At 49.0% G+C, this 26223-nt stretch overlaps 1 protein-coding gene across 2 annotated transcripts in view; it reads left to right on the forward strand.

Moving 5' to 3' along the window:
- SNX25 (sorting nexin 25) overlaps window positions 1-26223 on the forward strand; it is a 108142-nt gene that overhangs the window by 78166 nt on the left and 3753 nt on the right. For both annotated transcript variants that reach the window (XM_038755331.1, XM_038755332.1), the window contains 8 exons: window positions 2061-2192; window positions 3386-3661; window positions 10434-10598; window positions 14734-14865; window positions 15565-15705; window positions 19935-20048; window positions 22445-22609; window positions 24011-24131. In XM_038755331.1, coding sequence (XP_038611259.1) covers window positions 2061-2192; window positions 3386-3661; window positions 10434-10598; window positions 14734-14865; window positions 15565-15705; window positions 19935-20048; window positions 22445-22609; window positions 24011-24131 — 1246 coding nt within the window. The remainder of the gene's footprint in view (window positions 1-2060; window positions 2193-3385; window positions 3662-10433; window positions 10599-14733; window positions 14866-15564; window positions 15706-19934; window positions 20049-22444; window positions 22610-24010; window positions 24132-26223) is intronic.

Genomic DNA, 26223 nt, shown 5'->3' on the forward strand with positions numbered 1-26223 from the left:
AGAGAAAGGAAGGAAGAAAGAAAGAAAGAGAAAGGAAGGAAGGGAGAAAGAAAGAGAGAGAGAAAGGAAAGAAAGGAAGGAAAGAAAGAGAGAGGGAAAGAAAAGAGGAAAGAAAGGAAGGAAGAAAGAAAGGGAGAAAGGAAGGATGAAAGAAAGAGAGAGAGAGAAAGGATGAAAGAAAGAAAAGAAGGAAAGAAAGAAGTAAGAGAGGAAGGAAGAGAAAAAGAAAAAGGAAGGAAGAAAAAATGAAAGCAAGAAAAAGGAAGAGAAAGAGAAATGGAGGAAGAAAGAAAGGAAGGGAGAAAGAGAGAAAGGGAAGACAGGAAGGAAAGAAAGAGAGAGGGAAAGAAAGAGAAAAAGAGAAGGAAAGAAAGAAAAAGAAAGGAAGAAAGGAAGAGAAAGAAAGAGAAAGGAAGGAAGAAAGAAAGAGAAAAGAAGGAAGAAAGAGAGAAAGGGGGAGAGAAAGACAGAAACACTGTTGTGTGCTGCTGGTCTGGAAGCTGCACCATAGCCTAGTGGAGAGAGCACAGGCCTGGGAATCAGGAGAACCTGGGTTCTAATCCCGGCTCTGCCACTGGCCTGCTGTGTGACCTTGGGCAAGTCACTTCACTTCTCTATGCCTCAGTTACCTCATCAGGAAAATGGGGACTAAGACTGTGAGTCAATCAATCAATCAATCAATCGTATTTATTGAGCGCTTACTATGTGCAGAGCACTGTACTAAGCGCTTGGGAAGTACAAATTGGCATCACATAGAGACAGTCCCTACCCAACAGTGGGCTCACAGTCCCATTTGGGGTTGAGACTACGTCCAACCCGATTAGCTTGAATCTACCCTGGCACTTAGTACAGTGCCTGGCACCTAGTAAGTGCTTAACAAATACCATAAAAAGAAAAATAGCTGGGCAGGTGGGCCACTGTTTTCACTTCTCTGCAAGACTCCTAGGTCCGGGCCCCAACTGAAGTCAGACGGCTGAGGAGTTGATTGACTACCGAAATTCAGCTCAGCACAGAGCCCTGAAGCACCCGAGACCTTGGCCAAGGAGGAAAAAGACCTGTTAAATACTGATCGGCCTTGCAAGAGAGGAACTGTCTTGTAAATGAGACTAGCAAACCTGCTGACCGCAACGGTCAGGGCGCGGGGAGAAAACAACATTGGCTTTTGAGCTCCAGCATCACAGTTATTGCTGCTTAGTGTTGATTTTCCAGTTGCCTTGAAGGCTTGGGAAGCAGGGAAAGCCGGGGAGAAGGGTTCTAATCCCAGCTCTGCCGCTTGTCTGCTCTGTGACCTCGGGCAAGTCACTTCACTTCTCTGTGCCGCAGTTCCCTCCTCTGTACCATGGAAATTAAGTACCTGTACACTCTGCTGTAGTGTGATTAATTAATGAGGGCATTTATTAAGCGCTTCCTATGTGCGAAGCACTGTTCTAAGTGCCGGGGAGGTTACAAGGTGATCAGGTTGTCCCACGTGGGGCTCACAGTCTCAGTGCACAGTGTACTCTCCCAAGAGTACAGCGTTCTGCGCACAGTAAGCGCTCAATAAATTCGATCGATGGATTGATTGAAAGAGGGTGACCAGGTAGGGCCAGCACGGAAGGCCAGAAGTCAGGAGACCCAAGTTCTAATCCCAGTTCTGCCCCTGGCCTGTTGCATAGATTTGGACAAATCTCCTCTCTGGCCCTTAGTTTTCTCTTCTGTAAAGTGGGGATATGACCCCTGCCTTTCCTTCTCTCAGAGACTACAAGTACAGAGTGATGTCCGTGTGGCTGCAGGACAGAGGGCCAAGCTTGTGGCCTGAGAAGTCTGTGTTCTGGTGGTCCAGGGCAGAGGCCGGCCCCTGGAATCAATCAATCAATCAATCATATTTATTGAGCGCTTACTGTGTGCAGAGCACTGTACTAAGTGCTTGGGAAGTACAAGTTGGCAACATATAGAGACCGTCCTAGGAGCTCGGAAGATGCCATAGGGACTGGGTTAGGCTGGGGGAGGCCTGTGTTGTCAGTGGGAGGGGGAGGTCACAGGTCAATTCCCTCTCTCTCCCCTTCTCTTCCCCTGGGCAGATTCTCCAGTTCGAGGACATCCTGGCCAACCCATCTCACCGGGAGCACTTCCGGGTCTACATGGGGAGGATGGACAAGCAGGCGTTGATTGGCTTCTGGGAATCGGTGGAGTCCTTAAAGAGTGCCAGCAAGGTACCAGGGGGCAAGGGTGGGCATGGTGGGGACAGGGGTGGGAGCGGCTGGAGATCGCTGGAAGGGATGTTTGGGGACCGCAGTAGGTTTGGGGGCCAGGGGAGAGATGAGAAAGGAGAAAAATGTTGGGGGTGCTGGAAGAACATCAGTACCTAGCGCTTAGAACAGTGCTTTGCACATAGTAAGCGCTTAACACATACCATTATTATTATTATTATTATAGAGAAGCTACCCCCCAACTTTCTCTTTCTGTGACTTCCCAAGCACTTAGTACAGTGCTCTGCACACAGTAAGCGCTCAATAAATACGATTGATTGATTGATTGATTGATTGTGACCACAAATGGCATTTTCAGGGGCCAAGTCGAAGTCAACTAAAAGTCAGTAGTATTTATTGGCCCCAGACCATAATCTCCTTGAGCACAGGGATTGTGTTTACCAGTCGTCTTGTGCTCTCCCAGGCACTTAAGAATGTGTCCAACCTTCATCATCATCATCATCATCATCATAATAATAATGGTATTTATTAAGCACTTACTATGTGCAAAGCACTGTTCTAAGCGCTGGGGGGATACAAGGTAATCAGGTTGTCCCACAGGGGGCTCACAGTCGTAATCCCCATTTTACAGATGAGGTAACTGAGGCACAGAGAAGTTAAGTGACTTGCCCAAAGTCACACAGCTGACAATTGGCGGAGCCTGGATTTGAACCCCTGACCTCTGACGCCAAAGCCCATGCTCTTTCCACTGAACCACACTGCTTCCCGTATCATCATCATCATTGGTGGCATTGATTGAATGCCTAGTGTGCAGAGAGCACTGTACAATAAAGTCAGTAGACACGTCTCCTGCCCACAACAAGCTTATAGACTAGAGGGGGAGACAGACATTGATATAAATAAATAATTTCTAATACTGTTATAATTTATAGATTGTTTTGTAGCTATTCCAGTGCTTAGTACAGTGCCCTATATGTAGTAAGCACTTAACAAAAACTATTATTTTTATTATTATTACAGTGCTCTACACAGCAGGCACTCAATAAATACGATCACTCCCACCCCTAGTCATACTCGGGCCACCTGGAATATAAATTTGCAAATAATTTTAATGCAAATGTAATACCACTTTAATAGAAAAAGCTTTTCTGTCCCATCGCCTGCCCTTCCTCCCTCTCCTCCGCCGGCAACTCCAGACGGAGATTCCTCAGTTGGTCAGTGAAATCTACCAGGATTTCTTTGTGGAGAGCAAGGAGATCGTGGTGGAAAAGGCGCTGCTCAAAGACATCCGGCAGAGCCTCGTGGGCAATAAGGGGATCGAGGTGTTCTACCGGATCCAGGGGGACGTGTACGAGACGCTCAAAGACGGCTATTACCCCTCCTTCATCGTCAGCGACCTCTACGACAAGCTGCTCAAGACGGAGGAAGAGCAGAGTGACGCCCAGCTCGCCTCTGACGACCAGGAGGAAGGGGTGAGGTGTCCAGTTTCTCCCGTCCACGGGATTTTGGTCAGTTGTTTGCTCTCCCCCTCGTCCCCCTCTCCATCCCCCCATCTTACCTCCTTCCCTTCCCCACAGCACCTGTATATATGTATATATGTTTGTACATATTTATTACTCTATTTATTTATTTATTTTACTTGTACATATCTATTCTATTTATTTTATTTTGTTAGTATGTTTGGTTTCTTTTCTCTGTCTCCCCCTTTTAGACTGTGAGCCCAGTGTTGGGTAGGGACTGTCTCTATATGTTGCCAATTTGTACTTCCCAAGAGCTTAGTACAGTGCTCTGCACATAGTAAGTGCTCAATAAATACGATTGATGATGTACAGATTTATTACTCTATTTATTTATTCATTTTACTTGTACATCTCTATTCTATTTATTTTATTTTGTTAGTATGTTTGGTTTCGTTCTCCGTCTCCCCCTTCTAGACTGTGAGCCCACTGTTGGGTAGGGACCGTCTCTAGATATTGCCAACTTGGACTTCCCAAGAGCTTAGTACAGTGCTCTGCACATAGTAAGCGCTCAATAAATACGACTGATGATGTACAGATTTATTACTCTATTTATTTTACTTGTACATCTCTATTCTATTTATTTTATTTTGTTAGTATGTTTGGTTTTGTTCTCCGTCTCCCCCTTCTAGACTGTGAGCCCACTGTTGGGTAGGGACCGTCTCTAGATGTTGCCAACTTGGACTTCCCAAGCGCTTAGTACAGTGCTCTGCACATAGTAAGCGCTCAATAAATACGATTGATGATGTACAGATTTATTACTCTATTTATTTATTCTACTTGTACATCTCTATTCTATTTATTTTATTGTGTTAGTATGTTTGGTTTTGTTCTCCGTCTCCCCCTTCTAGACTGTGAGCCCACTGTTGGGTAGGGACCGTCTCTAGATGTTGCCAACTTGTACTTCCCAAGCGTTTAGTCCAGTGCTCTGCACACAGTAAGCGCTCAGTAAATACGATTGATCGATTGATCCACCTGCTCCGGGCAGAATGCCGTACTGAGCTCCCAGGAGACGGAGGGAGAGCGGGGCAGGAAACAGCGGGCCGCACCTCGGCGAAATGGGCGTTCCCCCCGCCCCGGACTGCTGGGGAGGACTCCCTCTTCAATCAATCAATCAATCATATTTATTGAGCGCTTACTATGTGCAGAGCACTGTACTAAGCGCTTGGGAAGTACAAATTGGCAACACATAGAGACAGTCCCTACCCAACAGTGGGCTCACAGTCTAAAAGGGGGAGACAGAGAACAGAACCAAACATACCAACAAAATAAAATAAATAGGATAGAAATGTACAAGTAAGATAAATAAATAAATAAATAAATAGAATAGCCGTGGCGGGGAGAGGGGAAGAGCCTGGGCTTTGGAGTCAGAGGTTAGGGGTTCAAATCCCGATCCACCAATTGTCAGCTGTGTGACTTGGGCAAGTCACTTAACTTCTCTATGCCTCAGTTACCTCATCTGTAAAACGGAGATTAAGTCTGTGAGCCCCACGTGGGACAACCTGATCACCTTGTATCCCCCCCAGCGCTTAGAACAGTGCTTTGCACATAGTAAGCGCTTAATAAATGCCATCATCATCATCATCACCACCGCCCAGCTCCAGTACAGGAGTGGGAAGAATGTGTTGGGATCTCATCTGTAGTGAGATTGGAGAGCGCTTAGTCCAGTGCTCTGCACACAGTAAGCGCTCAATAAATACGATTGATTGATTGATTGATTAATTGATTGACTGTAGTGTCCTCTATGAATGGCAGAGCCAGGCCCATGGAAGGCCATAAGCTTGCTGTCCGTGGCCCGGCCAGCCTACGTGGCATCCGAGCATTGGGCCGCCGGCCGCGGTCGCTGGGCTGAGAACGTGGGTGGCTTCCTCAGAGCCAACAGGTTGGTCAGTCAGTCATTCAATCGTATTTATTGAGCGCTTCCTGTGTGCAGAGCACCGTACTTAGCGCTTGGGAAGTACAAGTCGGCAACGTATAGTGACGGTCCCTACCCAACAACGGGCTCACGCTCGTATTGATTGAGCGCTTACAGTGTAAATGATCATAATAATAGTAATAATTTAGTCCTTTTATCATCATCATCATCATCAATCGTATTTATTGAGCGCTTACTGTGTGCAGAGCACTGTACTAAGCGCTTGGGAAGTACAAGTTGGCAACATATAGAGACAGTCATCATCATCATCATCAATCGTATTTATTGAGCGCTTCCTGTGTGCAGAGCACTGTACTTAGCGCTTGGGAAGTACAAGTCGGCAACATCTAGAGACGGTCCCTACCCAACAACGGGCTCACGCTTGTATTGATTGAGCGCTTACAGTGTAAATGATCATAATAATAGTAATAATTTAGTCCTTTTAGACTGTGAGCCCCTTTTAGACTGTGAGCCCAATGTTGGGTAGGGGCTGTCTCTATATGTTGCCAATTTGTACTTCCCAAGCGCTTAGTACAGTGCTCTGCGCATAGTAAGCGCTCAATAAATATGATTGATTGATTGATTGATAATAATGGCATTTTATTAAGCGCTTACTATGTGCAAAGCACTGTTCTAAGCACTGGGGAGGTTACCAGGTGATCAGGTGATTTATTTATCAGGTTATTTATTTATTTATTTTACTTGTACATATCTATTCTATTTATTTTATTTTGTTAGTATGTTTGGCTTTGTTCTCTGTCTCCCCCTTTTAGACTGTGAGCCCACTGTTGGGTGGGGACTGCCTCGAGATGTTGCCAACTTGGACTTCCCAAGTGCTTAGTACAGTGCTCTGCACACAGTAAGCACTCAATAAATACGATTGATTGATTGATTGATCAGGTTGTCCCACAGGGGGCTCACAGTCTTAATCCCCATTTTACAGATGAGGGGACTGAGGCCCAGAGAAGCGAAGTGACTTGCCCAAAGTCAACCAGCTGACAATTGGCGGAGCCGGGATTAATAGTGATGGTATTTAAGTGCTTACTATGTGCAAAGCACTGTTCTAAGCACTGGGGGGATACAAAGGTGATCAGGTTGTCCCACGTAGGGCTCACAGTCTTAATCCCCATTTTACAGATGAGGAAACTGAGGCCCAGAGAAGTGAAGTGACTTGCCCGAAGTCACACAGCCTGTGCTCTTTCCACTGAGCCACGCTGCTTCTCTAAAAAGCACTGTCCTAAGCGCTTGAGAGAGTAGAGAAGCAGCATGGTGAAGGACACGGGCATGGGATCAGAAGGTCTGGGTTCTACTCCTGGTTCTACCACTCGTCTGCTGTGTGACCTTGGGTAAGTCACTTTGCTTCTCTGGAACTCAGTTACCTCATCTGTAAAACGGGGATTGAGACTGTGAGCCCCATGTAGACAGAGACTGTGTGTAACCTGATTGACTTATATCCACCCCAGTTCAGAGTGCAGTGCCTGGCACATAGTAAGCACATAATAAATCAGTCGTATTTATTGAGCGCTTACTGTGTGCAGAGCACTGTACTAAGCACTTAAATACCACAATTGTTATTATTATTACAATATAACAGTATAACAGACACATTTCCTGCCTTCCAGGCACCGGAAGCAAGGGTGGCATTTTAAACCGTCACTAGAATTTGTTCTGGAGAAGCAGCGTGGCTCAGTGGAAAAGAGCCCGGGCTTTGGAGTCCGAGGTCATGGGTTCAAATCCCGGCTCCATCATATGCGACCTTGGGCAAGTCACTTCAATCAATCAATCAATCAGTCGTATTTATTGAGCGCTTACTGTGTGCAGAGCACTGGACTAAGCGCTTGGGAAGTACAAGTTGGCAACATAGAGAGACAGTCCCTACCCAACAGCGGGCTCACAGTCTAGAAGGGGGAGACAGAACAAAACCAAACATACTAACAAAATAAAATAAATAGAATAGATATGTACAAGTAAAATAAATAAATAGAGTAATAAATATGTACAAACATATATACATATCATCATCATCATCATCAATCGTATTTATTGAGCGCTTACTGTGTGCAGAGCACTGTACTAAGCGCTTGGGAAGTCCAAGTTGGCAACATCTAGAGACAGTCCCTATCCAACAGTAGGCTCACAGTCTAGAAGGGGGAGACAGAACAAAACCAAACATACTAACAAAATAAAATAAATAGAATAGATATGTACAAGTAAGATAAATAAATAAATAGAGTAATAAATATGTACAAACATATAAACATATATACAGGTGCTGTGGGGAAGGGAAGGAGGTAAGATGGGGGGGATGGAGAGGGGGACGAGGGGGAGAGGAAGGAAGGGGCTCAGTCTAAGGGGCTCACTTCACTTCTCTGCACCTCAGTTCCCTCATCTGTAAAATGGGGATTAAGACTGCGAGCCCCACGTGGAACACCTGATCACCTGGTAACCTCCCCAGCGTTTAGAACAGTGCTTGGCACATAGTAAGCGCTTAATAAATGCCATTATTATTATTATTATTATTATTCTGTTTAAATCCTGGCGTCATTGTGGGTGGGAATGTGTCACTTTACCATTGCATAGCACTCTTCCACGCGCCTGGTATAGTGCTCTGCACACAGTAAGCGCTCAATAAATCTGTCAATGAATGAATGAATGAATGGGGGCCGTGCTGCCTTTTGAGGAGCCTAACTCCGCCAGGTAGGCCTCCGAGGAATACCCTGACCTGGTCCCTCTCTCTGGTTTGTTTCTGCCCCGCTTAGGGCAGAAGGAGTTAATGGATGTAGCATCCCACCTTGCCCCAAACAGACGCCAAGTCCGCTTTCTTCTCCCTGGGTGTTTATTTGGGTCTTCTCCTCTGTATTAGCAACCAATCTGGGGCATAATCTGCCCTGGGGTTCTGCTTTCCAGGTCTATCTGAGGCCCGCTTTCCAGGCTCTTTAGGAACCCGTGGGGATTTCTTTCTGTGACTCGGAGAAGCAGAATTAATCTCCTGCAACCTTTAGGCAATGAATGCTGAGTGCTCAATTAACATTGATCATATTTATCATACAAATTAGGCTGTAAAACACGGGGCGATGAAATCCCCTCCTGAAAACAAGCCGCAGGAAATGGAATCAGGTCTGCTCTAGAGGAGAATTAGGTTTATCATTAAGAAAAGAAATTGCACAAATTCTTATCCTAACCGCCTCTGCCAGGGATTGGCAAGTTATCTGTACATATTTATTACTCTATTTATTTATTTATTTTACTTGTACATATCTATTCTATTTATTTTCTTTTGTTAGTATGTTTGGTTTTGTTCTCTGTCTCCCCCTTTTAGACTGTGAGCCCACTGTTGGGTAGGGACTGTCTCTAGATGTTGCCAACTTGGACTTCCCAAGTGCTTAGTACAGTGCTCTGCACACAGTAAGCGCTCAATAAATACGATTGATTGATTGATTGAAAATACAATACGGTAGTGTACATGGTGTGCCCAGGTGCCACAAGGGGGCGGTGGTGTGCCCAGGTAATAATAATAATAATAATAATAATAATGGCATTTATTAAGCGCTTACTATCTGCAAAGCACTGTTCTAAGCGCTGGGGTAGATACAAGGTCATCAGGTTATGATGATGGCATTTTTTAAGCACTTACTATGTGCAAAGCACTGTTCTAAGCGCTGGGGAGGTTACAAGGTGAGCAGGTTGTCCCATGGTGGGCTCACAGTCTCAATCCCCATTTTCCAGATGAGGGAACTGAGGCCCAGAGAAGTGAAGTGACTTGCCCAAGATCACACAGTTGACAAGTGTCTCACCTCCCTTCTTTCCCGCACCCTCCACTCCTCTGCCGCTCACCTCCTCACCGTGCCTCGTTCTCGCCTGTCCCGCCGTCGACCCCCGGCCCACGTCCTCCCCCTGGCCTGGAATGCCCTCCCTCCGCACATAATAATAATAATAATAATTTTGGTATTTGTTAAGCGCTTACTATGTGCAAAGCACTGTTCTAAGCACTGGGGAGGCTACAAGGTGATCAGGTTGTCCCACGGCGGGCTCACAGTCTTCATCCCCATTTTACAGATGGGGAACTGAGGCCCAGAGAAGTGAAGTGACCAAAGTCACACAGCTGACAAGTGGTGGAGCTGGGATTTGAACCCATGACCTCTGACTCCAAAGCCCAGGCTCTTTCCACTGAGCCACGCTGCTTCTCTTGCACATCTGCCAAGCTAGCTCTCTTCCTCCCTTTAAAGCCCTACTGAGAGCTCACCTCCTCCAGGAGGCCTTCCCATACTCAGCCCCCACCTTCCTCTCCCCCCATCCCCCCGCCCTACCTCCTTCCCCTCCCCACAGCACCTGTATATATGTTTGTACAGATTTATTACTCTATTTTACTTGTACATATTTACTATTCTGTTTATTTTATTTTGTTCCCCTCCCCACAGCACCCGTATATATGTCTGTACAGATTTATTACTCTATCTTATTTGTACGTATTTACTATTCTGTTTATTTTGTTAATATGTTTTGTTTTGTTGTCTGTCTCCCCCTTCTAGACTGTGAGCCCGCTGTTGGGTAGGGACCGTCTCTCTATGTTGCCAACTTGGACTTCCCAAGCGCTTAGCCCGGTGCTCTGCACACAGTAAGCGCTCAATAAATACGATTGAACGCATGAATGAATGAAGTGGCGGAGGCTCTTTCCCCCGAACCCCGCTGCCACAAAGGGGCTGTGCTGGGGTGCACATGGGACGGCTGGTTGCCGGGGCGGTGTACGTGGTTGTCACACTGGGCACGTGCCCCTGGGCACAGGGGGCATGACCACCTGCTTTTTGCTTCCAGAGCCAAGCCGGGGACGCCGGCGAGGACCCCGAGGACGAGGACGGGCCGAGGATCAGCGAACAGGCCAGCTACGCCGCAAACAAACTCCGCGCCCTCAACGAGAAACTCGAGTACAAGAGGCAGGCCCTCAGTTCCATCCGCAACTCCCCGAAGCCCGACAGAAAGGTAGCCCCCGGCCCCCTCTCCGCCACGCTCCCCAAATCCGCCGGGCCTTCCTGCTCTCCCCTAAGAGCCCGGGCTTTGGAGTCCGAGGTCATGGGTTCGAATCCCGGCCCCGCCGCGTGAGCTGTGTCACTTCGGGCGAGTCACTTCACTTCTCTGGGCCTCAGTTACCTCATCTGTAAAACGGGGATTAGACTGTGAGCCCACTGTTGGGTAGGGACTGTCTCTATATGTTGCCAATTTGTACTTCCCAAGCGCTTAGGGCGGTGCTCTGCACATAGTAAGCGCTCAATAAATACGATTGATGATGATGATGATGAAGACTGTGAGCCCCCCCGTGGGGCAACCTGATCACCTTGTGACCTCTCCAGCGCTTAGAACAGTGCTTTGCACATAGTAACGACCTCTAGCTCCCCATTCATAGTTGTATAGATGTATATATGTTTGTACGTATTTATTACTCTATTTATTTATTCATTTATTTTACTTGTACATATCTACCCTATTTATTTTATTTTGTTAGTATGTTTGGTTTTGTTCTCTGTCTCCCCCTTTTAGACTGTGAGCCCACTGTAGGGTAGGGACTGTCTCTATGTGTTGCCAATTTGTACTTCCCAAGCGCTTAGTACAGTGCTCTGCACATAGTAAGCGCTCAATAAATACGATTGACTGATTGATTGATTCTCTGGGCCTCAGTTACCTCATCTGTAAAACGGGGATTAGACTGTGAGCCCACTGTTGGGTAGGGACTGTCTCTATGTGTTGCCAATTTGTACTTCCCAAGCGCTTAGGGCGGTGCTCTGCACATAGTAAGCGCTCAATAAATACGATTGATGATGATGATGATGAAGACTGTGAGCCCCCCCGTGGGGCAACCTGATCACCTTGTAACCTCTCCAGCGCTTAGAACAGTGCTTTGCACATAGTAACGACCTCTAGCTCCCCATTCATAGTTGTATAGATGTATATATGTTTGTACGTATTTATTACTCTATTTATTTATTCATTTATTTTACTTGTACATATCTACCCTATTTATTTTATTTTGTTAGTATGTTTGGTTTTGTTCTCTGTCTCCCCCTTTTAGACTGTGAGCCCAATGTTGGGTAGGGACTGTCTCTATGTGTTGCCAATTTGTACTTCCCAAGCGCTTAGTACAGTGCTCTGCACATAGTAAGTGCTCAATAAATACGATTGATTGATTGATTGATTGATTCTCTGGGCCTCAGTTACCTCATCTGTAAAATGGGGATTAGACTGTGAGCCCACTGTTGGGTAGGGACTGTCTCTATATGTTGCCAATTTGTACTTCCCAAGCGCTTAGTGCAGTGCTCTGCACATAGTAAGCGCTCAATAAATACTATTGATGATGATGATGAAGACTGTGAGCCCCCCCCCCGTGGGGCAACCTGATCACCTTGTAACCTCTCCAGCGCTTAGAACAGTGCTTTGCACATTAGTAACGACCTCTAGCTCCCCATTCATAGTTGTATAGATGTATATATGTTTGTACGTATTTATTACTCTATTTATTTATTTATTTATTTTACTTGTACATATCTATTCTATTTATTTTATTTTGTTAGTCTGTTTGGTTTTGTTCTCCGTCTCCCCCTTTTAGACTGTGAGCCCACTGTTGGGTAGGGACTGTCTCTAGATGTTGCCAGTTTGTACTTCCCAAGCGCTTAGTACAGTGCTCTGCACACAGTAAGCGCTCAATAAATACGATTGATGATAGTAAGCGCTTAATAAATGCCATTAAAAAAAGTCACTTCTCTGAGCCTCAGTTACCTCATCTGTAAAATAATAATAATAATAATGGCATTTATTAAGCGCTCACTATGTGCAAAGCACTGTTCTAAGCGCTGGGGAGGTTACAAAGTGATCCGGTTGTCCCACGGGGGGCTCACAGTCTTAATCCCCATTTTCCAGATGAGGGAACTGAGGCCCAGAGAAGTGAAGCGACTTGCCCAAAGTCACACAGCTGACAATGGGCGGAGCCGGGATTTGAACCCATGACCTCTGACTCCAAAGCCCGCGCTCCTTCCACACTGAGCCACGCTGTAAAATGGGGATGATGACCGTGAGCCCCACGCGGGACAACCTGATCTCCTTGTATCCCCTCCCGGCGCTTAGAGCAGTGCTTTGCACATAGTAAGCGCTTAACAAATGCCATCATTATTATTATCCCCAGCCGGATCAGGAAGGGGTCACCCGTTCTGGCTCCGTTTGGGAAGCAGTGTTACCCGGTGGATAGAGCACGGGCCTGGGAATAAGAGGACCTGAGTTCTAGTCCCCGCTTTGCCACGTGTCTGCCGTGTGGGACCTTCCGCTTGTTAATATGTTTGGTTTTGTTCTCCGTCTCCCCCTTTTATCATCGTCATCATCAATCATATTTATTGAGCGCTTACTATGTGCAGAGCACTGTACTAAGCGCTTGGGAAGTACAAATTGGCAACATATAGGGACAGTCCCTACCCAACAGTGGGCTCACAGTCTAAAAGGGGGAGACAGAGAACAAAACCAAACATACTAACAAAATAAAATAAATAGAATAGATATGTACAAGTAAAATAAATAAATAAATAGAGTAATAAATATGCACAAACATATATACATCTATACAGGTGCTGTGGGGAAGGGAAGGAGGTAAGATGCGGGGGATGGAGAGGGGGACGAGGGGGAGAGGAAGGAAGGGGACTTTTAGACTGTGAGCCCACTGTTGGGTAGGGACTGTCTCTATATGTTGCCAACTTGGACTTCCCAAGCGCTTAGTACAGTGCTCTGCACACAGTAAGCGCTCAATAAATACAATTGATGATGATGATGAGAATACAATACCACAGAATTAGCAGACTCGTTCCCTGTCCGTGTCTGTCTGTTATATGGCTATTCTGTGCTCTCCCAAGTGCTTAGTTCAGAGCACTGAGCGCCGCGTTCAATAAGGAGCGTTGTGCGATTGATTCATTCATTCACTAAAGTGGCAGAGCTGGGATGATTAGAACCCGGGTCTTCCCTGTGCGCTTTCCAGTAGGCCACACTGCTTCCCTACACCTGTTGGTTTGGGTTGAGAGGGCCAGAGCGGGGGTGGGCTCCGTCTCCCGTCTGAGGGACAGAAGCCTCCAACCCACAAGAGAAGATTTGCTTGTCCACTGAGGGCTAGATTCTCACTCAGATTCATTCATTCAATCGTATTTATTGAGCGCTTTACTGTGGGCAGAGCACTGGACTAAGCGCTTGGGAAGTCCAAGTTGGCAACATCTAGAGACGGTCCCTACCCAACAGTGGGCTAGAAGGGGGAGACAGAGAACAAATCAAAAGATATTAACAAAATAAACTAAATAAAATGTGTACAAGTAAAATAAATAAATAGAGTAATAAATACGTACAAACATATATACATATATACAGGTGCTGTGGGGAAGGGAAGGAGGTAAGGCGGGGGGGGATGGAGAGTTAGAAACCCCCAGCCCAGTAACCAGGTTCAAAATGCACCCACAAGTCCCCTACCTCGGTGGACTGGCCCGCCCCAAAAGCACAGCGCGGGGGATGACGAGGGGGATAATAATAATAATAATAATGATGATGATGGCATTCGTTAAGCGCTTACTATATGCCAAGCACTGTTCTAAACGCTGGGGAGGTTACAAAGTGATCAGGTTGTCCCACAGGGTGCTCACAGTCTTAATCCCCATTTTACAGATGAGGTAACTGAGGCCCAGAGAAGCAGCGTGGCCCAGTGGAAAGAGCCCAGGCTTTGGAGTCAGGGGTCATGGGTTCAAATCCCGGCTCTGCCAATTGTCAGCTGGGTGACTTTGGGCAAGTCACTTGACTTCTCTGGGCCTCAGTTCCCTCATCTGGAAAATGGGGATTAAGACTGTGAGCCCCCTGTGGGGCCACCTGATTGCCTTGTAACCTCACCAGTGCTTAATAAATGCCATTATTATTATTATTAAGTGACTTGCCCTAAGTCACACAGCTGACAACTGGCGGAGCCGGGATTTGAACCCGTGATCCGGGATGGTTGGCCGTTGGCTTGGGCGGGGTAAATCTCGGGGCAGGGGATGGGTCCCGGGAGCCGCCGGGGAGGCTCGCGGGCCGTCCGGCCGTGACCCCCCCGGGACCGGCCCCCCGGCAGATGGTGTCCCGGCTGAAGGACGAGATCATCCTGATGGAGAAGGAGCACTGCGACCTGCAGCTGCACATGGCGAGGACCGACTGCTGGTGTGAGAACCTCGGCCTGTGGAAAGCCCTCATCGACAGCAGCGAGGTGGGGGGTCCAGCTGAAAAAACCCGCTTCGGTTCGGGGGGGGGGCCCGGCCTGGCCTGCCCAGAGAGGGAAGCCTCGGTTACGTCTCCGTCACGGCTTCCCAGGGGGTCTATGTGTCCGTCAGCCCCTTTATGAGGGCATGTCTGTCTACATGTTATCCATGTTTTGCTTATTTGCTTTTGTCCCTGGCATCTGCGTGGTGACTCTTATCCGTTTGTCAATCTGGGTGTACCACAGCCCCCATTAGACTGTCAGTGTGCGTATGTATGTACGCGCACGCCTGCGGTGTCATCTTCCAATTCAAAGGACAGCCAGGGAGAGAGAGACCTGTTGGCCTTTGGATTAGGAGACGACATCACGGGCGGTGAAGTTGTGTGTCTGTGTTTTATTATTTATTTTACTTGTACCTAGCTATTCCGTTTATTTTATTCTGCGAGTCTGTTTGGTTTTGTTCTCCGTCTCCCCCTTTGTGAGCCCACTGTTGGGTAGGGGCTGGCTCTAGATGTTGCCAGTTTGGACTTCCCAAGCGGTTAGTACAGTGCTCTGCACATAGTAAGCGCTCAATAAATGTGATTGATTGATTGATTGATGATGATGATGTGGCGGGGGTGGCGGTGAGCTGTGAGGGGGGCTGGAGCCGGGATGCCCGGCCTGCCCCGTGGCTCCGCACCCGCCTGCCAACTCTGCTCTGTCTCCCAGGTCACGGAGGAGAACGGGGAGCAGATGCCCTGCTACTTTGTCACGGTCAGCCTGCGGGACGTCGTCGGGGGGGAAAGCAAGAGCTGGACCGTCCCCAGGAAGCTCAGCGAGTTCCAGAATTTGCACCGGAAACTGAGTGAGGTGTGCTCCTCGCGGGATCCGGGACCCTCCACTCTCCGCTCGCTCTTTCTTGCTCCCCCCCACTCTCTCCTCCTCCTTATTCCCCAAAGTGGGGATCTCTTAGAGAAGCAGCGTGGCTCAGTGGGAAGAGTACCGGCTTTGGAGTCAGAGGTCATGTAAGTGCTCAATAAATATGATTGATTGAATGAATGATAAAGAGCTACAAGTTGGGGAGGGGGGGCACCTAAAAGTCGGCTGTGCTGGGACACTTTAGAGAAACAGTGTGGCTCGGTGGAAAGAGCCCAGATTGGGAGTCAGAGGTCGTGGGTTTGAATCCCGGATCCGCCACATGCCTGCTTTGTGATCTTGGGCAAGTCACTTCACTTCTCTGGGCCTCGGTTCCCTCATCTGTAAAATGGGGATTAAGACTGTGAGCCCCACGTGGGACAACCTGATCACCCTGTATCCCCCCCCCCCCCAGCGCTTAGAACAGTGCTTTGCATATAGTAAGCGCTTAACAAATGCCAATTATTATTATTATTTGGGCAAGTCACAACTTCTCTGAACCTCAGTTACCTCATCTGTAAAATGGGGATTAAGACCGTGAGCCCCCCGTGGGACAACCTGACCACCTTGTAACCTCCTCAGCGCTTAGAACAGTGCTTTGCACGTAGTAAGCGCTTAATAAATGCCATCATTATTATTATTATTATTATTATTATTATCTCTACGGTTCTGCCCACCCCATTCCGGTCACTGGGGCCAAGTGACCCTGGGCATGGGGGTTGGGGAGAACACGTTGGCACCGAGGGGTGGGCCTCTAGAGAGGCCTGGTTGTCTAAGACAACGCCCAAGGGCCTCCCTCTTTTCCCAGAGCCAGGAGATCATCAGCAGCAGCAGCATCATCAATCGTATTTATTGAGCGCTTACCGTGTGCAGAGCACTGTACTAAGCGCTTGGGAAGTCCAAGTTGGCAACATATAGAGACAGTCCCTACCCAACAGTGGGCTCACAGTCTAAAAGGGGGAGATGGCGGGCGGGGTCTCAGGGTGGGGACTGGGGTTCCGGTTTGGGCAGACATGTCTCTGAAAGCCTTCTAAACAATAATGATGGTATTTGTTAAGCGCTTACTATGTGCAAAGCACTGTTCTAAGCGCTGGGGGGGATACAGGGTGATTAGGTTGTCCCACGTGGGGCTCACAGTCTTAATCCCCTTGCTCCAGATGAGGTAACTGAGGACCAGAGAAGTGAAGTGACTTGCCCAAAGTCACACAGCAGACAAGTGGCGGATCCGGGATTCAAACCCACGACCTCTGACTCCCAATCTGGGCTCTTTCCACTGAACCACACTGCTTCTCTAAAGTGTCCCAGCATAGCTGACTTTTAGGTGCCCCCCTCCCCAACCTGTAGCTCTTTATCATTCATTCAATCAATCATATTTATTGAGCACTTACTTTTTGGTCTTTCTGAAGTCGACTGACTTCAGGGTGTGGATCGGTGGGCACGTGGCTGCGGGGGCAGTAGGGCCAGCTGGTGCCATCCTTGGGAGGGGACAAGGGCATCTGCCCAGTGTAAAACGAAGCTTGGTACATTGCCTCCCCCTGCTCTTTGCCCAAGGGATGAACTGGGGGTTCTCAGGAGAAGCTCTGGGTTGAACTCAAGCGCTTAGTACAGTGCTCTGCACATAGTAAGCACTCAGTAAATACGACTGATGAACTCCCTGGCCGGGACGGGGCCAGAGAGCTCACCTTGTCGGAGAAACTGAAAGGCCGTGGGAAACACTCATGAAGCAGCGTGGCTCAGTGGAAAGAGCCCGGGCTTTGGAGTCAGAGGTCATGGGTTCAAATCCCGGCTCCGCCACTTGTCAGCTGGGTGACTTTGGGCAAGTCACTTCACTTCTCTGGGCCTCAATCCCCTCCTCTGTAAAATGGGGATCAGGACTGCGAGCCCCCAGTGGGACAACCTGATCACCTTGTAACCTCCCCTGCGCTTAGAACAGTGCTTTGCACAGAGTAAGCGCTTAATAAATGCCATCGTTATTATTATCCAGGAGACGGAAGGAGGTGGTCCTCCAGCCTGGCTCCTATCTCTGGTGCCTGGAGATCGAGGGTCTGAGCACTGAGCTCCCCCTTGTCCCCCGGAGGGCTTCCTCTTTCTCCTGCAGCACTTCCCTGGAGGACTTCTTCTTCCTTCCCCTTCCCAGACCTCGGGCCCCTGCCAAGTCTTTGTCAGGTTCACACAGTTATGCCTGTGGAATCTTGGTCCGCTCTCTTCCTGACCCAGAATCTGTCATAGGAAGTGGGCTGCCCTTCCCTGTTCCCTTCTTCATCCTTTTTTTTTTTTAATGGCATTTATTAAGCGCTTACTATGTGCAAAGCACTGTTCTAAGCGCTGGGAAGGTTACAAGGCGATCCGGTTGTCCCACGTGGAGCTCACAGTCTTAATCCCCGTTTGACAGATGAGGTAACTGAGGCCCGTAGAAGTTAAGTGACTTGCCCAAAGTCACACAGCTGGCAGTTTGCAGAGCCAGGATTTGAACCCATGACCTCTGACTCCAAAGCCCGGGCTCTTTCCACTGAGCCACTGAGCCACACTGCTTCATCCTTTCTGGCCTGGGTCTGGGTGCCCACACCCAAAGGACCTTGCTCTGAGCCATTTTTCCTCCCAGCAAGCCACTGTGCCAGTCTTTTCCGCTTGCCGCGGTGGAGTGGGCAGCATCTGTTCCATCCGTTTCCTCGATGTACCCCAGTTTTCATCCCTGACCCAATGAATCAATAAATACGATTGATTGATTGGGCATTCCTCCTTCCTCTTCCCCTCACCCCCTCTCTCCATCCCCCCGTCTTACCTCCTTCCCTTCCCCACAACACCTGTATATATGTATATATGTTGGTACATATTTATTACTCTATTTTACTTGTACATATCTATTTATTTTGTTTTGTTAGTATGGTTTTGTTCTCCGTCTCCCCCCTTCTAGACTGTGAGTCCACTGTTGGGTAGGGACTGTCTCTAGATGTTGCCAACTTGGACTTCCCAAGCGCTTAGTACAGTGCTCTGCACACAGTGAGCACTCAATAAATACGATTGATGGTGATGAGGATATTTATTACTCCATTTATTTTACTTGTACATATCTATTCTATTTATTTTATTTTGTTAGTATGTTTGGTTTTGTTCTCTGTCTCCCCCTTCTAGACTGTGAGCCCACTGTTGGGTAGGGACTGTCTCTAGATGTTGCCAACTTGGACTTCCCAAGTGCTTAGTACAGTGCTCTGCACACAGTAAGCGCTCAATAAATGCGATTGATGGTGCTGATGACATTTATTACTCTATTTATTTTACTTGTACATATCTATCCTATTTATTTTATTTTGTTAGTATGTTTGGTTTTGTTCTCTGTCTCCCCCTTTTAGACTGTGAGCCCATTGTTGGGTAGGGACTGTCTCTAGATGTTGCCAACTTGGACTTCCCAGTGCTCTGCACACAGTAAGTGCTCAATAAATACGATTGACGATGATGAAGCTGTGCAGAGCATGCAAACCTGGCTCAGCTCGACTAGCTGTCCCCCATCGACAGAGCCAGGCCCGGCGGGGCCCAGCAGGGCGGGGAGGTCATCATCATCATCATCAATCGTACTTATTGAGCGCTTACTATGTGCAGAGCACTGTACTAAGCGCTTGGGAAGTACAAATTGGCAACACATAGAGACAGTCCCTACCCAACAGTGGGCTCACAGTCTAAAAGGGGGGAGACAGAGAACAAAACCAAACATACCAACAAAATAAAATAAATAGGATAGATATGTACAAATAAAATAAATAGAGTAATAAATATGTACAACCATATATACATATATACAGGTGCTGTGGGGAAGGGAAGGAGGTAAGATGGGGGGATGGAGAGGGGGACGAGTGGGAGAGGAAGGAAGGGGCTCAGTCTGGGAAGGCCTCCTGGAGGAGGTGAGCTCTCAGCAGGGCCTTGAAGGGAGGAAGAGAGCGAGCTTGGCGGATGGGCAGAGGGAGGGCATTCCAGGCCTGGGGGATGAAGTGGGCCGGGGGTCGATGGCGGGACAGGTGAGAACGAGTGGGCTCCCCTTTGGGCACGGGAGCAGTGCGGATGCGGGGGTCCGGTCTCACCCCCCCAAATGCCAAGCAAGAAGGGCACCAGGGTCATCGGGAGCCAGCGCCGGGCCTGTCGGCGGCCGTCTGCAAAACTCCAAAACGAGCAGGTGTCGTTTCTCCCTGCAGTGTTTCCCGTCGCTGAAAAAAGTCCAGCTGCCTTCTCTCAGCAAGCTTCCGTTCAAATCCGTGGACCAGAAATTCCTAGGAAAGTCAAAGAATCAGCTGAATAACTTCCTACAGGTAGGGAGGCCGGGCAGCTCGGGTCCCCGACGGGGTGGCCGTCTGTCAGAGCTGAGGTCTAGGGTCGTTTGGGTTTCCTGTTGACTCATTTTCAGATCTCTGCCCGCTGTCTGGCCAGGGAAACCAAAAACCCTGTGTTCAGCCTAGCAGGCCCCAAATCTGTCTTAAAACCTCTGGCCGAAATCCCCCCCCGCCTCCTCCCTCCCATGCTTGGCTCCCCATTGAGGGGGGCCAGAAGCCAGTTTCTCTGACCATGTTCTGTACTCTCTTGCTCACTTTGCAATCTTTTAGACTGTGAGCCCACTGTTGGGTAGGGACTGTCTCTATATATTGCCAATTTGTACTTCCCAAGCACTTAGTACAGTGCTCTGCACACAGTAAGCGCTCAATAAATATGATTGATTGATGATTGCTCTCACCTCTCCCCTGCTGAAGACTCCCACCCTCCAGGGTTTGGCTCGCTTTATGGACAGTAATCACAGAACGGGCTATTTGGAGAGCTTCACTAGGGGCAAGTCGGGGATGGAGGGGGGAGGGTTGAGTCAGGGGGATTGGATGGTCTGTGCTGGGTCGTCAGGGATGATGATAATCGCATTTATTAAGCGCTTACTATGTGCAAAGCACTGTTCTAAGCACTGGGAAGGTTACAATGTGATCAGCACTTAGAACAGTGCTTTACACATAGTAAGCGCTTAATAAATGCCATTATTATTATTATTATTATTATTATTATTATCAGGTTGTCCCACGGGGGGCTCACACTCTTAATCCCCATTTTACAGATGAGGCAACTGAGGCTCGGAGAAGCTAAGTGACTTGCCCAATGCTATTCCCGCCCTTCCTCACCACGGGACAAGCCGAGTCCTGCCCCTTAAGTCCAACCCCTGCATCTACCCCAGATTTTAGAGACAGTCTTGACACAGATCAAGCTCTTAATCCATAACAACGATGATGACGATACTAATAAAAGCACAGTCTTCGGACAACTCTTCCCTCCCGGTTCAAAACTAGAGCTATTTCAGCGAGCTGAGGCGATCTGTCCAGTTTCCAACACACAGGACCCATTAGCCTTCTTCAGCAAGATCCAAGCACTGGATAACTATGTTATTTTTCAGTCTGATGCTAATGGAGAGGGGCAAGTCAGGAGCATTGGGTGGTCCGGGTGGGGTCACTGGGGGAGAGTCGGGGTGTTGGCGCGTCTGTGCTGGGCCACTGAGGGAGAAATAGGGGTGTTGGATGGCTCATGTTGGGAGAGGCAGTGCTGGAGAGGGGAAAGTTGGGGTGTGGAGTGGTCCATCCCTAACCGTGCAGGTGGGCATCCAGGAAGACAACCGGCACACGGTTCCTTCCAAAGTCCTGGGCTGGAAGGGCCTTAGGGCCGGACAGGAATGGCCTTGGTCAAGATTTTAGGTTTGCTAATGATGATGATGATGATGATGGTATTTGTTAAGCGCTTACTATGTGCAAATCAATCAATCAATCGTATTTATTGAGCGCTTACTATGTGCAGAGCACTGTACTAAGCGCTTGGGAAGTACAAATTGGCAACACATAGAGACAGTCCCTACCCAACAGTGGGCTCACAGTCTAAAAGGGGGAGACGGAGAACAAAACCAAACATACCAACAAAATAAAATAAATAGGATAGAAATGTACAAGTAAAATAAATAAATAAATAAATAGAGTAATAAATATGTACAACCATATATACATATATACAGGTGCTGTGGGGAAGGGAAGGAGGTAAGATGGGGGGATGGAGAGGGGGACGAGGGGGAGAGGAGGGAAGGGGCTCAGTCTGGGAAGGCCTCCTGGAGGAGGTGAGCTCTCAGCAGGCCCTTGAAGGGAGGAAGAGAGTTGGTTGGCGGAGGGGCAGAGGAAGGGCATTCCAGGCCCGGGGGATGACGTGGGCCGGGGGTCGATGGCGGGACAGGCGAGAACGAGGTACGGTGAGGAGATTAGCGGTGGAGGAGCGGAGGGTGCGGGCTGGGCTGGAGAAGGAGAGAAGGGAGGTGAGGTAGGAGGGGGCGAGGTGATGGACAGCCTTGAAGCACTGTTCTAAGCGCTGGGGGGGATACAAGGTGATCAAGGTGTCCCACGTGGGGCTCACAGTCTTCATCCCCATTTTACAGATAGGGGAACTGAGGCGCTAAGAATTTAAGTGACTTGCCCAAGGTCACACAGCGGACATGTGGTGGAGTCGGGATTCGAACCCGTGACCTCGGACTCCAAAGCCCGTGCTCTTGCCACCGAGCCACGCTGCTAATGTACCAATGAGTTTATTAATTGCTCACACCTATTCCCCCGACCTGGAACGCCGCCCTACCTCAGCCGGGAAGCTGGTTCCGCTGGTAAGGGTATGTCCCCCCTCTCTCTTCCTCCCTCCCGATCCACAGAAGCTGCTGTCGGACGAGAGGCTGTGTCAGAGCGAAGCTCTGTACGCCTTCCTCAGCCCTTCCCCCGAGCACCTCAAGGCCATCGACCTGCAGGGGAAGAAATCCACCTTCTCGCTGTCCTCCTTCCTGGAGAGGCTTCCTCGGGACTTCTTCTCCCACCAGGAGGTGAGCCGGAGGGTGCCCTCTCATCATCATCATCAATCCTATTTATTGAGCGCTTACTGTGTGCAGAGCACTGTACTAAGCACTTGGGAAGTACAAGTTGGCAACATATAGAGACAGTACCTACCCAACAGTGGGTTCACCCCGGAGTCAGCTGTCCTCCCGGGGATTGGGGCAGCAGTTTCCCCAACAAGTGGGAATGACGCTCAGAATTATTCTTGCGGTGTTTTCGGAGTGCTTCCTAGGTGCCCAGCCCAGCTCAGGCACTGTCCTTGTCCCTGTCCCTCACAGCATTCTTGGTTGAAGAGAGGGGGAGAGGAAGGATCTTAACTCCAAGTACAGACGTGCTTTAGAAGCAGCATGGCTTAACGGATAGAGCCCAGGCCCGGGAATCAGAAGGACCTGGATTCTAATCCTGTCTGCTGTGTGACCTTGGGCAAGCCAGTTAACTTCTCTGTGCTGCCATTACCTCATCTGCAAAATGGGGATTAAGACTGTGAGCCCCACATGGGACAACCTGATCACCTTGGATCTACCCCAGCGCTTAGAACAGTGTGCGGCACATGGTAAGCCCTTAACACACACCATAATTATTATTATTATTTATTATATTTATTTTATATTATATTTATTACTCTATTTATTTATTTATTTATTTATTTATTTATTTATTTTGCTTGTACATTTCTATCCTATTTATTTTGTTGGTATGTTTGGTTCTGTTCTCTGTCTCCCCCTTTTAGACTGTGAGCCCACTGTTGGGTAGGGACTGTCTCTATGTGTTGCCATTTGTACTTCCCAAGCGCTTAGTACAGTGCTCTGCACATAGTAAGCGCTCAATAAATACAATTGATTGATTGATTGATTGATATTATTATTTTTGTTATAGTAAGCGCTTAACAAATACCGTAACTATTATTATTATGATCAGATGTGGAAACCGAGGCCCAGGGAGGCTAGATGAGTTACCCAAGTCACAAAGCAGGGACGGTGGCAGAGCAGGGACTAGAACCCGGGTCTCCAGACTGCTAGCCCAGCCCTCTGCCCCCCAAGAAGTGTGTGTTAGGAGGTTGAGGGGACACAAGAGAGGGGGAAGGGGCAGAGGATAGAAATTCTGCATTTACTGCCCAGGTCAGGGATGGGAGGGATGGGGCTGGGGAGTTGGAGAAGGAGGACGATGAGCCCACGCAGCCCCACCCCACCTCACACAGCCCACACCTGCCCCCCAACCCACGCCAAGCCCTGAATAAGTGCTCAGCAAATGCCCCAGATTGGGTGATTCCAGGGTGGGGGCACGGAGGAGGGGCTCGTTGGCGGGAGCCACAAGTCCGGTTGTCCAGCCGGCAAGCGCAGGACAAGGCCCCAGGGGCTCCCTCCCGTTGACTCGGGTCCGCGGCCATCCAGGAGGAAGCGGAGGAGGACAGCGACCTGTCGGACGGTGGCGGCGACGACGTGGACGGGAAGAAGGACGCGCTGGCGGAGCCCTGCTTCATGCTGATCGGCGAGATTTTCGAGCTGCGGGGAAGTGAGTGTCGGGGCTGGGGCTGGCAGGGAGGCCTGGGGGGCCTGTGGAATCCGCCCCCGCAGAGGAGCTTGGTCTGCCTGGTTGGGTGGCTCTTTCCTGCCCTCGCTTTGGGCCTTCACGGTTTTGGTGGCTGGGGACGGTGAACCCTTCCCCTGTGGTCCCTTTCCCCTCCTCCTGCCCCACCCCACTGGCCGAGAGAGCGAGGGCTCCACGGTCTGAAGGATCTGGGGCAGTGGTTCCCCCATGATCACCTCCATCCTTCTCCTCCTCCCGCCTCCCCGCCGCCCAGGAGAGCAAGGGCTCTGCGATCCGAGGGCTCTGGGAATAACTGTGGGCTTGGGTGGGAGCTAGCCATTCCACCCATTCTGGTGGCCCAGACTTCTCCCCACGGCTCCAGTGCAAATTCCTCCCCCAAATTCATCCTGAACCCCAGCACAAATGCACCTTTTCTGCCCTCGCTACTCCCTCCTGCCCTAGGGGGTGTCTCCCCTCCCCAAATCTTTTCACCCAATCTTTGGAGTCAGAGGTTATGGGTTCAAATCCCGGCTCCGCGAATTGTCAGCTGTGTGACTTTGGGCAAGTCACTTCACTTCTCTGGGCCTCAGTTACCTCATCTGTAAAATGAGGATTAAGACTGTGAGCCCCCCGGGGGACAACATGATCACCTTGTTACCTCCCCAGCGCTTAGAACAGTGCATTGCACATAGTAAGCGCTTAATAAATGCCATCATCATCATCATCATCATCAATCGTATTTATTGAGCGCTTACTATGTGCAGAGCACTGTACTAAGCGCATCAGCAAATCAGGTCCAGCTCCAACTGTCCCTTTCCTGGCAGTGGGATGTGGGGCAGGAGGACTGGCCCAGACAGAGGTCATGGGGCTTGGGGGGTCTCTGGCTCTCAATCAGTTGTATTTCTGGAGAGTTTACCGTGAGTAATAATCATTTTGGTATAATAATAATAATGATGGCATTTATTAAGCTCTTACTATGTGCAAAGCACTGTTCTAAGCACTGGGGAGGTTACACGGTGATCAGGTTGTCCCACGAGGGGCTCACAATCTTAATCCCCATTTTACAGTTGAGGTAACCGAGGCCCAGAGAAGTGAAGTGACTTGCCCAAAGTCACACAGCTGACAATTGGCGGAGCCGGAATTCGAACCCATGAACTCTGACTCCAAAGCCCATGCTCTTTTCACTGAGCCACGCTGCTTCCCCAGCGTGGAAGGTATTTGGTATCCCCAAATAGCACATCCCCAGATATTTGTTAAGCGCTTACTATGTGCCAAGACTTTTAGACTGTGAGCCCACTCTTTTAGACTGTGAGCCCACTGTTGGGTAGGGACTGTCTCTATGTGTTGCCAATTTGTACTTCCCAAGCGCTTAGTACAGTACTCTGCACATAGTAAGCGCTCAATAAATACGATTGATTGATTGATTGATTGCCAAGCACTGTTCTAAGCGCTGGGGGAGATACAGGGCAATCAGGTTGTCCCACATGGGGCTCACAGTCTTAATCTCCATTTTACAGATGAGGGAACCCAGGCACAGAGAAGCGAAGTGACTTGCCCAAAGTCACGCCGCTGACAAGTGGCGGGGCGGGGATTAGAACCCACGACCTCTCTTTTAGACTGTGAGCCCACTGTTGGGTAGGGACTGTCTCTATATGTTGCCAATTTGTACTTCCCAAGCGCTTAGTACAGTGCTCTGCACATAGTAAGCGCTCAATAAATACGATTGATGATGATGATGACCTCTGACTCCCAAGCCCGGGCTCTTACCACGGAGCCACGCCGCTTCCCTAAAGAGTAGATCACTAGACTGCGTGCTTGGGAGGGTACAATATAACAGAGTTGGTAGATTCATTCATTCAATCGTATTTTTTGAGCGCTTACTGTGTGCAGAGCACTGTACTAAGCGCTTGGGAAGTACAAGCTGGCAACATATAGAGACGGTCCCTACCCAACAACGGGCTCACAGTCTAGTTGATGGCAGAGATGCTCTTAACCCTTAGGGAAGCAGCATGCCTAGTGGATGGAGCACCACCCTGGGAGATCTAACTCTATCTCCACCACTCGTCTGCTGTGTGAC

Source organism: Tachyglossus aculeatus, chromosome 12, assembly GCF_015852505.1.
Source record: "Tachyglossus aculeatus isolate mTacAcu1 chromosome 12, mTacAcu1.pri, whole genome shotgun sequence".
Classification (NCBI taxonomy): domain Eukaryota; kingdom Metazoa; phylum Chordata; class Mammalia; order Monotremata; family Tachyglossidae; genus Tachyglossus; species Tachyglossus aculeatus.